General features: G+C 34.2%; 1 protein-coding gene across 1 annotated transcript; it reads left to right on the top strand.

Annotated features, from left to right (window-relative positions):
* The first annotated feature begins 4452 nt into the window (after nt 1-4452).
* LOC132050120 (auxin response factor 8-like) lies at nt 4453-15897 on the top strand. The gene is made up of 14 exons (XM_059441182.1): nt 4453-5137; nt 5354-5466; nt 5558-5656; nt 5742-5798; nt 5898-6053; nt 6137-6221; nt 9907-9997; nt 10106-10270; nt 10361-10483; nt 11003-11078; nt 12562-12709; nt 13881-14854; nt 14947-15137; nt 15400-15897. The coding sequence occupies exons 1-14, from the start codon at nt 5092-5094 to the stop codon at nt 15575-15577; spliced, it is 2502 nt and encodes an 833-aa protein (XP_059297165.1). The 5' UTR covers nt 4453-5091; the 3' UTR covers nt 15578-15897.
* Nucleotides 15898-17775: the final 1878 nt, after the last annotated feature.

The following is a 17775-nucleotide window of genomic DNA, read 5'->3' as shown; positions in this document are numbered from 1 at the left end:
TAGCAACTTCTTTGGTGTGTACTTACTCACGTTACTGATTTCAAGTTCGAATAAAACAGGAGTATTGTAGTAGGTTGACGTCATATAGGATTTAAAATTTGAGGTTTATGATTTCTATATCTCAAGTTAATATATAATATATAATATATAATATATAATATATAATAATTACTGAGTTCACAATCAAATATTTACTGTAGATATTTAGTTGATTTTTTAATGTAGAAATAGGGACTAAACAAAAGCTATTGAGTTAGGGACTAAGCAAAAGCTATTGAGTTCTCACCACTCATACATTGTAGGCTAGATCCATCACTAGCCGGCCGTAAATGTAAAATTAATCAATTCATGGCGAATTTTCATACAGAAACATATATAATATCGTTGAGAATTTATATATATAGTAGCTACTTCTAACTCATTCGAATTTGAAAGGTTGATGTTATATTATTGTACGAGTAGTTTTTAGCCTTTGATGCCCTCCAATAGAATCTGTGTACTTGATGATTGATGAGACACAAAGATCTAATGATCAATAATTTGAATGTTGAGGACATACATATGGTTGATTGATCTGTTTTTTTTAGCGTTGCATATAAAAAGGAGTGTCAAACTCCCCTTTTTGGTCATAGGTTGATCCAAAAAATAGAGACAATTTTCTCAAGTCTCTTCTTTTCAGGTAGCTGTGTGGAAATTGTATTTTTTTTTCTAATCATAATCCTTTTTTGCCGTCCCCCTTTCGAAAGCATGTGGGCAAAGAAAATAAAAAGAAAAATATTACTAGTAGTTACAATATTAGTCCTTATCTCAGTATATGATCTTATGTTCAGGTTACCAACTTTGATTTGGGGAAAACATTTTCAGAGTTGGAGCTGAACTCTTGTTTGACAACTTACTAGTAAAACTAGTTTTACTAAGATCATATTCTCATATTTTAATTTGTCTCAACATTTTATGTAACACATTTTTCTTTTAATTTATCTAAGAAAGAATGAAGCTTTTCTCTTTATGAAAACTCCTAAATCTTCGCATTCTCATTCCATTCCTAATAACATGACATGTTGGGGCTCTTACCACCAATATACTACTTTTGATACTTAGAATATATTTGGTTAATTCTTCTATTATTTTTAAAAGTTTGAGTACAATCAAATACTGTCACATAAATTCATTTGAATTTGAATAATATTCTATTTTTACACTGGGCTCTTGAATAATAACTTGAGATCTGTTTCATTAATGAACGAGATTAACAAAATTGTACTATTGTGAAATCGGAACTTTCTGTTTCAAATTATCAAATTTGTCATCTAAACTAAAAAAGAGATACAAGCAAGATTTGAATTTTTGGGATTGTTAGTGGGTGGGAGAGGGGACCAATTAGTGTGTGGCAAAAAGAACAACAAAGTAATCAACTAACTAATTAATTAATTAACATCTAAATAACATCCAATCAACACTTAAAGACAGAAAAAGAATTGTTAGACATCCTGAAAAAGACATACTCATATGCTTAATCATGCCAAAACCCTTTTCAAAACAGCATCATAGTATCTATCATGAGAAAATTAAAAGTATAGATATTGTATACTATTTGTACATATGACCAAAGAAGATTTCCGTCCCCTTTTAGTCAAAAGGACTAGCTAGGAATAAGGGCATGGACCATTTCACCATGCCTAAACCCCACCTAGATTTGGGGAAAATGTTTTATAAGATTTTTTTTTACCAAGGTCCGCATTTTAAATTCATGTTTCAATTATTTAATTTAACCCCCCCCGCCACTCCCGTTCCCCACCCTGGCCTTGAAGGGTGGGGAATTAATTTATTTCAGGTAAAAGTACAGTTCCAGTATGGTCGAAAAGTGGTCTTACCAAATGGAGTATTAAATAAATTATTCGTACTAATATTTAAGTAATTTAATCGTCGTATTGGTGTACACCTATTTTAATATATGATTTCTATTTTGTACTATGATATACGTAATATATTTAAGTATTTGCACAATCGACGGTAGATACAATCTAACTAATATCACAATCAAATAATCATTTTTACAATAGTTTTTTTCTTATGCGGCAGATCAAATACGAAATTTTATACTAAGATTGATTATATTAATAAAACCTACCAAGCTATTTTTTCGTCAATCATATGATCTTTAATAGTTGAAAAAAAATTCATTTTACGTGAACGTAGACACTAAACTTAAAAAAGAAAAAATACTTAAGTTTATGATCTTAAACTAGTGTCATTTGGCCCGTGCTAAGCCTGGGCCCAAACTGAAGTTAAAATTTTAATTTGTAGATATCTTTTAAATTTTTTTTTTTTTTTGTAACATCAATCTGATACTTCGAATGACTTCTAAAATATTAAAGCGCAAAAACGTACCTGAAAATTAAAGCAAAGTATTTTTCTTAGTTTATATATTAATTTTTTTTAAAACAAAATCAAACATTTGAAAGCTCTTCTAATTTTCATTTTATTTAATTTTTTTGAGATGAAAGTCTCTAATGATCCAAATTGAGTTTTCATATGTTAAATTAATTTCATTTGTTTCTTTGAATTGAATCCATATTGGCTAACTTATTTTTTACCAAAGATATTACAGTATTCAATGTATGTCAAATATATTTGATGCCAAATATTGTTGCACGATGAAATCAATAAAGTTAACTTACAAATAATATAAATAATTAAAAGCCTTGGTATTACAAGAATTTTTTGTAGATTCTTTCAAATTAAATCACAAAAAAATATTGAAAAGTCAATAGAATTAATTGTTCTGACTTTAAGCTTTCTTTTACCTTCCAAAAGATGCATGTTAAAACATAACATTTTTTACCTTTTCTTAATTTAATAAACCATTTTAAGAAATCTACATTGTAATAACTTTTTCATGTTAAACGTAACTATTTTATCCTAAACTATATAAAATAGTGATTATCCGATATTTGCAAAATATTTTAATATATAAGAAAAAAGTAAAAAACATGATTTTTGCAATTGTCTAGTATTATTACTGTTTGAAAATCAAATTGTATTTTCTTTAACTACATTATTTTTTCAAACATTTTCAGAATATATAAAAATAATATTTTATAGTTACTGTTTTAATACAGTAAATAAACTTTCTTTTAATAGTGTGCGCACATAAAATTTATTAATTAACTACCGTACTTCGGAATTCATTTTTTCAATTGAGACGGAGGGACTGTAATTTAAATTTTTGGTACATTTTTGAAGTATTTAATAATTATATAAGTTATTTATATTTATTTTCTTAATTTAAAACTTCATCCAAACTTAAGTGAAATCCTTATAAATTACTTATGTTCGCCAGCATGTACGGCATAAGATTGTAGGAGAAAATTCAAAAGAAATTACTAAATGCACGAATGAAAAATTAAAATAGCAAATGATAAATGGTAAATAACAAATAGTATTATAAGAATAATATTTTAGTTCAATAATTAAGCCTATATTAAGATAGAATTGAATGACATGATAACTCTTTAATTGAAAAGTTTGACTCTTAAATATGCCATGTCATTGTGTGACAATAAAAATGTCATTTAAGTGTAAAAAAAAAAAACTAATACTAAGTTATTTTGTAATATAAGAAATGTCATTTTTATAACATAAACATGAATCATATTGTTTGTTTTTATCTTATTTGAAATTATTTAATTTATTAAAAAATAATTACACTTAATATTTAAAAATAATTTAATTTTTTATTATATTCTTAATATCATACTTTTATAACACGCCCAAAATTATATACTTTCTCGTTTCAATTTGATTGTGTAACTTTTTTTTAGGCGTTTTAAAAGGGAATGTCTCTTTCCCTTTTTGACAACTCTTTAGTTTCAATTTAACGCATGACATATTTAAGATTACAAGATCAAATAATATTTTAGTACATTCTACATATCTTTAATTTAAACAACAAGATTTACAAAATTTCTTTACTTTCTTAAACTCCGTGTCAACTCAAAACCAAACAAACAATTGGACTTCCTTCATTACTCCCTCCGCCCCAAATTAAGTATATTAGTTTGACTGGACATAAAGTTTAATGAATATAAAAAGACTTTTTAAATCTTGTAATTTTAAATTAATGACGATTTAATGTACTAAAATATCATTTAAATTTTGTGATATGTTTAAATTGTTAACTTATGAAAGAAACACTCTTTTTGAGATAAAAAAAAAGAAGGCAAGACACTTAAATTTGGACAAAGGGAGTATTTAAGCTCTTTTATTTTTATTTTTAATTCAAACGTAGATGTGATGGAGGAAAGAGTATTTAAGCATAGACGTGATGGAGGAAGGAGTGTATTAAAATAATACTAGTAATCTTTTAGTTAGATTTGCTTCTTTCTTGTACAACTTTGTTGATATCTCCAATATTATATTTTGAGCTCCGTACTCTGACAATGACCACTGAAGGATGGGTAGCACATGCTCTCCTGTCATATCACAAACTCCATTTCAACGGCCTTGATCCCCCGTACGAATCCAATCAACGGCCATAAATCCCCTTCCTCACACCAACAGTAGCAAAAGAAATGAGCCATTACTACTACTACTACTTGTGTTTATTTCTCTCTCTACTGTTATCAGGTTTACCTTGGTCGGGTGGGGTATAAAGAGAGAGAGAAAGTAAGCAGTCATACTCTTTTCTTCATTTTCTCTCTCTTCACTGATAGTGATAGAAAAAATAAAGAAGCTCAAGTTTAGCTTAGATTCTATCAATTTATTCAAAGAACATAAAAGGGGGTCATCCAAATTTGATCTTTCTTATATTTTCTTGGATTTGTTGATGGAGGTATTGGAGAAAAAGAAGAGTTTTTGAGGAAAGAGAGAATTCTTTTTTAGAAATGGGGAAGAGGTGGTGGGGTATATTGAGGATAAGGGTGATGAATTGGTGGGAGTGTTTAGGGTTTGAGTTGGTTTTGAGAAATGGAATTGAGGGTTTTGTGTAATTATTTGAGTGGATAATTTAATTAAAGGGGGGGAAAAAGGGTGTTGTTATTGTTAGTTTAATATTTTAGATTTTTAAGGGGGGGTAAAAAAAAAAAAAGAATGAAGCTTTCAACATCAGGAATGGGTCAGCAAGCTGCTCATGAAGGTATCTTCTTGTTTTTCTAAATTCTTTATAACTTTGCTGTCTTCTGTTGGGGTTTTTTTTGGCTTTTGTTATATCACTGTCAGTGTTGTTTATTGTGTTTACATATTTTCTTTGTTTGTTGTTGTTGTAATAAGTTGTATATTTGTTGGTTAGTGAATGGGATAATGATAAGTAAAATTAAATTATTTGCTGATGGATCTTCTTTTATTATGAAAGGAGAGAAAAAGTGTTTGAACTCAGAGCTATGGCATGCTTGTGCTGGTCCTCTTGTATGCTTACCAACAGTGGGAAGTCGTGTTGTTTACTTTCCTCAGGGTCATAGTGAACAGGTAAGCTACATTTCTTCAACTCTCTCTTTCATAGTTATACATCTATTATGAGTCATGTAACTGATGGTCCCTTACTGGAATTGAGTGTCAGGTAGCAGCAACAACTAACAAAGAAGTTGATGCACATATACCAAATTACCCAAATTTGCCACCACAGTTGATCTGTCAACTCCACAATGTCACAATGCATGTGAGTTTCATCAATTACAACTTTATTACTTGCTATGTAAGTTGTCATTGGGCGCGTAAAGAATTGATAATTTGTCGGATTTCAGGCAGATGTTGAAACAGATGAAGTGTATGCTCAAATGACTTTGCAGCCCTTGACGCCGGTACTCCCGAATGTTGCTATAAATGATTCTTAATAATAATACCTTTTGCATCAACTACTTGTGAATGGGGTGACAGAAATATTTTGTGTTGGATTTCAGGAAGAACAAAAAGATACATATCTTCCTGTTGAGTTTGGAATCCCGAGCAAGCAGCCTACTAACTATTTTTGTAAGACGCTGACTGCAAGTGATACTAGCACGCATGGTGGCTTTTCTGTCCCTCGTCGTGCTGCGGAGAAAGTTTTTCCTCCTCTGGTGATTACTGGTCCCATGGTCCTTTAATTTTGACTTGGTTCTGGAGCTAAGCCTGATACTGTTGTCTTTTTATTGGCACTCAGGATTTCTCGCAGACACCACCTTGCCAAGAACTAATTGCAAGGGATCTGCATGATGTTGAATGGAAGTTCAGGCATATTTTCCGAGGCAAGCTCTAGACGTTCTTTTCTTTATGGCTCTTTGTTGCTTTACATTGTTAGAGTTTCTTCAGCTGTAATTTAAAAGCTGGCGGGTAATTAACTCTTGGAGCAAAAGCTAGACACTTTAATGAATTGGGCATGTGCTTCATCTCTGTCTCTGTTGCAATTTCGAATTAAATCATCTGATTTGTTAGGGTTGTACTATTGTTTCCAGTTCATGCATCCCTACCGATTTATATTATTAAAAAATGTATTGTGTCTGTGTCATATGTCAATGTGTGTGCATCGTATGATTCATTTGAGTGGGCAACAATGCCTAGAAAAAGGACTAGCAGAGCAGTATCGTTACTTAATGGTAACTCATAACCTTGGGAAAACTAATTCAGTGATCTAAAGCCGTTTGGACGAGTGAAGTACTATGTTCATGAATACAAAAGTTTCCGGAGTATATTGCTCTAAGGTTTTCCTTCTTCCATTGTTAAATGAATTGTTGGAATATAAATGAAGAGAACTTATAGCTTCCTTCTTTTGCTGAGAGTATATCATGAGATCTTCAAACAAAGTGCACATAAAACCTATTCTTTTGTTTGAAGTTGAAGATGACAAACCTTTTGAAGGACGGCCAGATGATAAATTTTGTTGAGAATAGAGGAGAAACTGGAAAAGTTAAACATAAATAAGCTTTGGCTTACAAACACTTTGGAACTCTATATCTTGATGGAGATGCAAGAAACAAAAAATGGAGGACCTTAAGATTATCTCTCTGTCACCGAGGTGCACTTGTTTCTTGTTGAAGAAACCTATGGAAAATGAGAGAATGGGTCAAGTGACTTATTTGCAGCTCTTCGTCTTTATGTTATTTAAGATCCTTTGAGTGGACATACTTTCCATTTTTCTTCTATTCTTGGGGAAATGTTTTGACTAGAAACATTTTTCATTCCTCTGTACAATGAAAAACCGAGCAACCTTCAATTTTATCCATTTAGGGAAAGGGTGCCGAAAAATATGATGTTAGAAAAACCTGTGGTCCCAATGGGTATCCTATAGGGGTTTGGGCATATCTTGAAGTATTCAATGTCATATTAAATGATATCACAATAGGTATCCTATAGAGGTTTGGACATATCTTGAAGTATCCTATAGGTATCCTATGTTGGTGTAGCATGGGTATTCAATGTCATATTAAAGAGTGGAAAGACGCAAACGGATTGTGAGAGGATATAGGTTCTCATATGTAAGAATGATGGATATATTCAAAGTTGTGCGAACTATTCTTATCAAAAGATATTGAAAGTTGTGCAAATATTAGGGTATTAAAGTTTGAGTCATATGATGATCATTTGAGAAAGAACAATACAGTTTAAACTTGGAATGTTGTTGTTAAGTGGATATATAATCATACAAGATTGGACAAGAATGTGATCACATTCGACAAAAGTTGTAAATAGCACGTGCAGAGATAATTAGAGTAGGCCGTCTGAGATGGTTTGACCATATCCTACGCTTACCTCCATATGCGTTGGTTTTTATGTGTTAAAATACGATGATTGAAAGTGATCAAAGATCTAAAATCACATGAAAGTAAGTTGTCTCAAAAAGCTTACAATAGCTGAATCAATACGGACTTATCTAATTATATAATACAATGGAAGTAGTGGAGATGATACTAGCTAGTTGAGATTAAGGCTTAGGTGTTGTTATACTTGCATTAGGTTCAATGTTTGTAAAGACTCTTTTTATTCTTGACTAGCTTGTATATATATATTTTTTTTTGATGAAGTAAATAAATTGCATTAGAAAGGCATCAAGAAGATGCAGAGTTACAAAACATCTAACAGTTAGCTTCAGGACATAACTACATGAAGCTGAAACTAAGCAAAAACCTGTAGAAACAGTCAAAATGTGCCACCAAGACCACTGCTAAGTCAGGGTTAGGGAGCTAACAAAATCCAAAAAGTTATCAACACTGTTTACAGGGGAATGAAAATGCCAACTAAACAGACCAAGTAGACATCCAGCCTTTAGAATACTTGTAGGAGTTGAAATTCCATCAAAACATCTGCTGTTCCTTTCCTTCCATATACACCAAAATATTGCTGCTGGGATCATTCTCCAGATCCTTTTGATGGTTTCGTCAACTCTCCAAAATATCCAACTTTCATAGGCATCTTTGATGGAGTGAGGCATGACCCATTGAATGCCAAACAGAGAGAAAAATAAGTGCCAAAGGGAAGCTGTTACAGGACAATGCAGAAAGAGGTGGTTGACAGATTCATTATCCTGTAGGCAAAATAGGCAGCAGTTAAAATGGACGATGCCTCTCTTTCTGACATTATCTTGTGTCAGGCATTTTCCATGGAGTACTGTCCAAGTGAAGGAACTAACTTTTAAGGGCTGTCTGGTCTTCCAAACATGTATATTGGTAGACAGATGATGCCTCTCTTTCTGACATTGACTAGCTTGTATATTGGTAGACAGATAAATTATGAGATCTGGACAACCCCTAGTTTGTCTTAAACAAAAAACAAATTACTAATATTGGAACAAAATGCTTGATAGAAACGTAGTGGATGAACAGAACTCATTAGCCAAAGAATCTTGATTGGCTGCATAGTTAATTGACAGTTGAGAGACAATGGATAGGTAACCAACAAAATTATAGGTAATACTATAATTTTGTTTTATTAGTGATGTGTTGGAGGATAAGGAATGGGATAACACTTCCTCCGTCCTGTTGTATGATTCTCTCTCTATTTTAGGATGTGCCAAATTGTTTAACATCATTCGTTGATGACATCATTTTATATTACTTTCACTACTCCCAAAAATATTAAATTCATATAACTTCACATTTTAAACTTTGATCCGGTGTTCCTTCAATCAAATATGTTTTCGCTCATCATTACTGACTAAATACATAAATCATATTAACATCTTAAGTTTCATTTATCCAAACACCGTTGTGTAAAATGGGACGACGAAGGAAGCATTTTCTAGGGGAGTGTGGATAGGTTTTAAACTTGTATCCCATTTTTGCTTAAAAGTGGGACTGAAGTTGGACTTAAGGTTTTTATATGTTAGTATAAAATTTAGCAACACTGCCTATTGAAAAAGTAAATTAAGCCACAAAAACTAAAAATAATATAAAATTGCACTAAAAAAATAAAAGGTGGATGGATGGCCTAGGGTGGTGGTGGATGGAGTATGGAAGCAGGATAAGTATTTTAGTTAGTCTCTCTATTCCTAAATCTTTTGTTACACATTTCAGTGTCGCAAGAAGGTTAAGGCGTTCAGCTTCCATGTTGTACTGGTGGCAAAATAATACTACAGTTATGAATATACTTAATCTAGAAAGAAAATTACAGTTAAAATGTAAGTTTATGTTCATTTCTGCTTAGGATTTAATTATAAATTGTTTAAACTCTTGGTACATCTAAATGATACATGTCAAACTTTATGGACTTTCGCAAGCAATTTGATATGTAACTTAAATTGCAACCTTTTATTCTTTCTAAAATTTGTTCTGATAATTTGTTGGCTAAAAGGATGATAATGATTCCTGGTTGGATGTGGAAAGAAGTTGTAATGTGGTGTGTAACTGATAAATGTGTACCAGTATGTTGTCATCTGTTACCAGTCAAAAAAAAAAAAGTATGTTGTCATCTATTTATGTTTTCTTCTTTTGCATGCAGGACAGCCTAAGCGGCATCTTCTTACTACTGGCTGGAGTGTGTTTGTTAGTGCAAAAAGACTTGTTGCTGGAGATTCTGTTCTTTTCATTTGGTACTGTTTAGCTACTTCTGTTGACACAACTGTATATTTTCACATATTAATTCATCCAGCATGACATTTTCCTCCAGGCTTTTTCTTGACATATTCGGTTCTGTGCAGGAATGAGAAAAATCAGCTCCTTCTGGGAATTCGGCGTGCAGTTCGACCCCAGACTGTGATGCCATCATCAGTTCTATCTAGCGATAGCATGCACATTGGATTACTTGCTGCTGCTGCTCATGCTGCTGCTACTAATAGCTGTTTCACTGTCTTTTTTAACCCAAGGTAGTACTTAATAGTACTCTCTCCTTGTATTTTCATTCATATCTATTGCCTTTTTTTTGCTTTTTTCTACTCACATGCTTATTGCATTAGGGCTAGCCCATCCGAGTTTGTTATACCTCTTTCAAAATACATCAAAGCTGTATATCACACTCGCGTTTCTGTTGGAATGCGTTTTCGGATGCTATTTGAAACTGAAGAATCAAGTGTTCGAAGGTACGGAATGAAGTTGTTTGATCTTAAGCCAAAGATTTCCCTCTATTTCTTGATATCAAATTTCCTTATCTATTCTGTCTGAAGAAGTGCTATATAAGTAGGCTTGTAGTTTCTTATTGATGTATAGGGGACCTGTTTTAAACTTAACTGCAGATTAGTGGCTCTCGAATATGCATCTTCTCCTATGTTTTGTTTCATCATGAATTATAGTTGGAGAATTACGTCTAATTATGTGAAATGATGAATTGGGATGAAGGTGCGGGATTATTACCCCTATGGCTTTCCTTTGACCCATAGAGTTGCATATCATTCTTGTCTAGTAGGCGGAAACATAGTTGCATTCTTGCATTAGGGTTTCAATTAATGAAGTCGGTGGTTAGTTCTGGTAAATAAACCAATTAAATTGAAAAATCGATTGCTGGTAAGTTGGTGCCCTACTTTTATGGGTATCATTGAAATCCTTAGCCCGTATATTTTGGTAGATAACTCTCTCTTATAGGTGGTTCTATTATTTTTCAGATACATGGGCACAATTACTGGGATTGGTGACTTAGATCCAGTTCGCTGGGCAAACTCTCACTGGCGGTCTGTCAAGGTAAATGGTCTATTTTACCTTTAGCATTTCTCCATTTGCTATTCTTGTTCTTTTATAACTATATCAGTGAACATGTTTTCCCGTTCATTTCTCCATGATTAAAGGTTTTACTCGTTTTTGCTTTTGCTTCATTTTTTTTTTTTTGGGTCGGGGGGGGGGGGGGTCCGGCTCATTCTATTGAGTTGACTGCTGGCTTGCTTAAAGGTCTTACTTTTATCTTCATCTCTTTAATAGAAAATCTTTTCTCTTGGTTTCTTCACCCTCTCAGTTTCCCCAACTTTCATGTTGTCAAGTTGAATTCTTTGGACAAATAGGATTAGAAGACATAGATCAATTTGTAGATTTATTTAGAACTCTGTAAGTATTTCTTTTCCTTTTCTGTTCTGTCAGACACTTTTTGGAGGTTAATGCTGATGAATACAAATTTACCAGTTTCCCAAAACAAAACAAAAAAAAAAAAAAAAAAAAATCTTTGGACAAATATCCAGTCTTCACCAATTTATGTTGCATGAGTCAGTAGTTTTATCTAGTAGAGAGCGAGCAAGCTATGTCGACTGTATTTCTAATGCTTGTGCTTTGGTTTGTGAGGACTGAGATCTTCATATTCTTGGGGTCAGAACCAAATTCTTTTTGATAGTATTGCTTAGAATACTTCTGTAAGAAGCCACCTCTGATTATTTCTTCAATTGTTATCTGTGGTTTGCCTCTAGTTTTCTACTGCCAAATCACTTCTCACAGCCCTATGATATATGCCTTTGCTTATATCCAGGTTAAGGATCTTTAATTAGTTTTATGGTGCTTGTAGCTCGTCTCTCATTTTACTATGAAGGATCAAATGCTTGTCCTTTATAAGTTATTCCCAAAGCTTGAAATTTAAATAGTTAGTGTCTAAATTTGATTGATGTTCAACTTCCCTATTGTAACGTCAAACTTTCTGTATGTTGTCAAGTCCCCCCCCCCCCCCCCCCCAACACACACACGCGTCTATCTGGCATATATGTGAATGTAACACTGCAAGGTTTCGTGCATTACTGCATTGAATATACTTGACTCACGCTTCACATCTACGTTGCTCTGACCCTTCAATCCCTGATGCACCCGTGGCGATCCCACACAATTTGGGTATGGTTTGGATCCACACTGGATTTACATGTATGACCAATATAGATTGATTGAGTATTTGGCTTGATTTTTGGGTTAATGTCATATACATATAGTTATATGGAGTATGAGAACGCTTTTCTTACACGAGATATATTATGAATAAAGTCCGAGCAGCATAACTTCACGTAGCTTATGCAGAGATCAGATATTATAAGTGCTTTGTTCCTTCTAATTTTAGTCTTACAACTAGTTGTATGAAAGTTATAATCTACAGCAACGAAATTACAAATCTACAATCATATACTGTTTGTATGGTGAAAAGTGTTCATTTTTGTTGCCAAGACATCATATTTACACAACAAATTTCATGAAATTATAGGTTGGTTGGGATGAGTCTACTGCAGGAGACAGGCAACCAAGGGTCTCGTTATGGGAGATTGAGCCTTTGACTACTTTTCCGATGTATCCATCTCTGTTTCCTCTTAGGCTAAAGCGGCCTTTGTATCCAGGAACCTCATCTTATCAAGGTATGACGCACTGAATGGTCATGCGGTTAAAGAATTTAAGCTGTAAATCCTGTTCTTTCCTTTATTTTGGTATAATTGTGAAGTCTGCAGTGTAGCTTATCAGGAAACAAAGAAAAAGAAAAAGGAATGGCCTACACAATTTTATGGGCCGATTGGTTGGAGGGATTAAGTAGGTTATCCCGCTATAATATTTGGGACTAAACCTGTGTTTGGTTGAGGGGTTCACCTAAAAGGCTAAAACCATGATAACTTTTATACCACAATCATGGGATTATTTATCCCAGATAGGAGGTGGGATAGACAATCCTAGTTATAATTCCAGGATAACCTGATTTTGAGCCAAACGACCGCTTGGGGTGCGTTTGGTACAAAGGGGAAAATGTTTTCTTGGAAAACAAGTGGGCTTCTTACTTATTTTCTTGTGTTTGGTAAGTAAGTAAAAAAATATTTCCCAAGAGTATTTATATATAATCTAGCAAAACACTATGGGGTGGGGCTTCGGGGGTTGGGGGGGAGGGATGGTCAAGGGTGGGGGGTTGGGTGAATTTGGTGGGTGGAGAGGAGACAATGAACTTGAAATGTCACTGATGGAACTTGTTTTCCCTACTTCCATTAGGGAAGTCATTTTCCCCATTTTTAAGAGAAGACTTGTTTTCCTAGAGAATGTTTCCCGAAACATTTTAACCAATCAAACATGGGAAAATTGGAAAACATTATCCAGAAAATGTTTTCCTCCATACCAAACACACCCTTAATGTCTCTTCTAACCCCCAAGAAGTCTCCATCCTCTCTAACCCTCAGGGGTTGGCCTGGTGGCAATTGACTTGAGCCTTGGGGTGCTCCCTTTCAAGGTCTCAAGTTCGAAACCCGCTGGGTGCAAACAATTTCTGAGGGCCATCGGACTGGGGAAACCCTGAATTACCCGTGGTGCACTTGCGGGAAACTCCTTGCCGAGGGCCTGTGCACCCCCGGGATTAGTCGGGGCTCAAAGAGACTCGGACACCCGGTGCTTAATAAAAAAAAAGAAGTCTCCATCCTCTCTTCCCCACCCAAATAGCCATGATAAATGGGAAAAAAACACTAGTTTATAGCAGCAGTATCATTGTTCAGATAGCAACCAATTCTCGTTCCAGAAGCTATACAAGTAAATTGTTCTCCTTTGCTTTTGCAGATAGTAGCAATGAAGCTATTAATCGAATGGCATGGTTGAGAGGGAATACTGGTGAGCTAGGACCTCATTCAATGAATCTTCAGTCTTTTGGTGGCATGCTTCCTTGGATGCAACAGAGAGTCGATTCAACAATTCTCCCAAATGATATTAATCAGCATTATCAAGCTATGCTGGCTACTGGTGGTTTGCAAAGTTTTGGGAATGGAGATTTGCTGAAACAGCAATTAATGCAACAGTTTCAGCAGCAGCCTGTCCAATATCTCCAACACACAAGTAGTGATAGTTCCCTTCTGCAGCAGCAGCAAATAATGCAGCAAGCAGTTCATAATCAGCATATGCTGCCTGCTCAAACCCAAATGCTGTCAGAGAACCTGCAAAGGCAACCACAGCAACAATCGAATAATCAGTCGGAGCAACAGACTCATCAACACGCTTACCAAGAAGCATTCCAAATCTCACATGACCAGATCCAGCAGAGGCAACCATCAAATATTTCCTCTCAATTTTTGAAAGCAGATTTTGCAGATTTGAACTCAAAGTTTTCAGCATCCGTTGCTCCATCAGGCGTGCAAAATATGCTAGGTTCTTTCAGTACTGAAGGAAATAGTAATTCGTTGAATATCAACAGAACTGGTCAGTCTGTGATCATAGAGCAGCCGCCCCAACAGTCCTGGATGTCAAAATTTACGCAGTCACAACTCCCAACATATGGGAAAGATACTTCCAGTCCTCGGGAAAATTGTAGTTTGGATTCCCAGAATCAAGCTCTTTTTGGTACTAATGTTGATTCTTCAGGGCTTCTACTTCCGACCACAGTGTCTAATGTTACTACTACATGTGCTGATATGTCCTCATTGCCACTTGGGGCTTCTGGATATCAGAATTCTCTATATGGTTATGTGCAAGATTCTTCTGAGTTGTTGCACAATGCAGGACAAATTGACCCACCAAATGCAACCCAAACGTTTGTCAAGGTGCTAAGTTCTGCTGTGCAGGTCAAACATTTCATTGGCATTTCTTGCATGTGACAATCATGTGAGTGTAGTCTTTTTGTTTGTCTATGCAGGTTTACAAATCGGGGTGTGTTGGGAGGTCACTGGATATCACCCAGTTCCACAGCTATCATGAGCTGCGACGGGAATTGGGTCGATTGTTTGGTATTGAGGGGTTCCTTGAAGACCCTCAAAGATCAGGCTGGCAGCTTGTATTTGTTGACAGGGAGAATGACATTCTTCTCCTTGGAGACGACCCATGGGAGTAAGTACTCAATTGTCCGAAGGCTTAATATTGTAACTTTTTCTTAAATTTCCACTACTACAAAACGAAGAACATATGGTTTTAAAACTGGTAGGGTTGCTTTTTCTTACTTTACTAGAGTTAACTCACAAGTACCTTACCTTCGCATGATTTATATCTATTCAGCACTTCAGTAGTGTTCATTCTTTTCTGAAATGACTTTTCTTTTGTCCTAATATAACATTATAATCTTCTCTTTATTTCCGTGGCATGTTATCTTCAGGGCGTTTGTCAATAACGTCTGGTATATAAAAATCCTTTCACCGGAAGATGTGCAGAAGCTGGGAAAGGAAGAGGCTGAATCCCTGAACCGTGGAGCGATTGAAAGGATGAGCACCACTAATGCTGATGATCGAGATCTTCTTTCTGGAATGCCATCTCTTGGATCTCTCGACTACTGATTCTGATTCTTGTCTTTGCAAGGGGTCAAAAATTTAAATTTCATGCCTCGTAACCCTGGCTTCGTAAGCTTTCGTCTAATTGGTCCATCTCCCAATTGTATGTGTATTTTGTATTTGGATCTTGCTGTAGTAGGACTTAAGGCATCTCCCATTTCTAATGGTGTAGTTTTCATTGTAATCCTGTTATACAATTTAGTATTATTCACTGTACGGCTCAAGACCAGACAAAAGTTAAACTAAGAATCTCGAAAGTGTTTAAACTTCTTATTGTAGTTCAACTTTGGGTAAGTAACCCTTAAATTTACGGAGTTATGTAACAATTTAGGTGTTTTTTTTATTTTTTTTATTTTTTATTTTTTATTTCTTTCTTCATACAAAGAAGCAGATGAGGAACTCCATCTGCCTCCTTTCCTGAAGGTAAATGCTAAATATTCCTGATGTTTCTGCTTGCTTTAATCTATTTTAGTATTAGTACTTGCGTGATGCGCGGAATATGAACATTGAAGTAACAATATACGTCAACCATAGCACATTCAGTTTTAAGTATGTTAAGATTTAAAATTTCATTTCTTAATAACATAACTAACTAATATTTTTATATCAATGCTTTAACGATTATGCTTGATATATAGCAAAGAAAGTTCAGAATCTTTAGGTTGCAATATTAGAAGATACTTTTCACTATTGACTAGTTAAAACGGGCTCGATCATTACTGATATATTCGAGAAGCGTTAATTCTCTTTATAATAGTCTTATGTTTATTCTATTGAGTAATTCACTATTCTGAAGATTAATTAAAGCTAGTTATATTTATTTGTAAATTAATTTATACTTTGCGAGGTCCACACCTAGTTAAATGTATGAAGATGTATGCACCCGACAAGAGGGGAAAAGAGAGAGATAACTTGCATTAGGCTTGCATGTAGAACTCAATCACACTACTACTTTGTCTTTTTCAATTTATATACGATTCTCTATTCCTACAGGAAGTTCCAAAATGTTTGGTAGCATTTAATTTCTAGTTTTTACAACTTGTAAATATTCAAGATTTGTTTATTCCTCAAATATTGGAGGCATGATACTCAATTTAACTTCTTTTTGTACCTATTGTTGGACCATTCACAAACATAATCTCTTAGCTCGTTGAAAAAGAGTAGGTGTTTGAAGATGGTTGTTTTTCAATTTCAAGTTTAATGTCTTCTTCATTGGCTATGACACGACGTATTATTATTTTGTCAATTTTCGAAAACTTATCCAATTCTTTCAGTGAAAAAATGCATGTCATACAAAATAATGCTGTAACGTGGCTGCTTACGGGCATATAATTACGTGGTCAGATGCTTTTTGATTTTTTTGGTTCAAGATAATCAAACAAAGGCCAAGCTCGAATGTCATGTATATTTTTATTGAAGATCTCGAAAAAGAAAGACAGAGGAAGCATGAGCTTGGAAGATTTTTTTAACATATTACTCACCAAAAAATCAATAGAGAAGTAAATCAATACATCCTAATCCCATGTTTTTCAAAATTGGACGTCTTATATATAACTCCTCACATGATTTAACAATGTAATTTAAGGTTCCTTTATTTCTCTAGTGTATATATTCGATCTGCATAATCGGTACCTGTAGAGCTTTTGAATTATATAAATAAAGTCTTTGGAACCTAATTATGTTTTTCATGAACTAAAGAACCGAAATCTAATTCAGTGATTTAATCAATTTTGACGATAGAGTTTGAACAGAACTATGAAGAAAAATAATAAAGTTGGAAAAAGAAATAATTCTAATTACAAGTACAACTTGGAAATAATTTCAGTTACAATAGATTCAACTTGCCTTAAACCTTTTTTTCTTTTCTAAATTAAATTATTTAGAAAAGGTAATACTTTATTAATTAAAAGTACTGTGAATAATTACCTTTAAAATTACCTGATGGTGTAAGAAATTATATACACCAACAGTTTACAAAACTTAAACTCCTTCTAATGTCTTCTGGATAGTGATTGGTTCATATACATTGAATTGTCTCCTTTTACACACCCAAGGGTGAAGCCTAGTGACCAACAAAGTGGACAGAGAATAGAGGTGGCAATAAGGCGAGTTAAGACGGGGCGGGGCGGGGCAGGGCTAACCTTGACCTATTAAAATTTTGACCCACCTCGTTTAGCATTTTTCATAAAATTTTCCTGCCCTGC

This window comes from Lycium ferocissimum, chromosome 3 (assembly GCF_029784015.1).
Source record: "Lycium ferocissimum isolate CSIRO_LF1 chromosome 3, AGI_CSIRO_Lferr_CH_V1, whole genome shotgun sequence".
Taxonomy (NCBI): domain Eukaryota; kingdom Viridiplantae; phylum Streptophyta; class Magnoliopsida; order Solanales; family Solanaceae; genus Lycium; species Lycium ferocissimum.
This window is presented reverse-complemented; position numbering and strand designations above follow the sequence as displayed.

Coding starts and splice junctions, on each gene's coding strand:
- LOC132050120 (XM_059441182.1), top strand. CDS start 5,092: ATGAAGCTTTCAACATCAGGAATGGGTCAGCAAGCTGCTCATGAAG. Junction 9,998..10,105: donor GATTCTGTTCTTTTCATTTG/GTACTGTTTAGC, acceptor GGTTCTGTGCAG/GAATGAGAAAAATCAGCTCC. Junction 14,855..14,946: donor CAACCCAAACGTTTGTCAAG/GTGCTAAGTTCT, acceptor TTGTCTATGCAG/GTTTACAAATCGGGGTGTGT.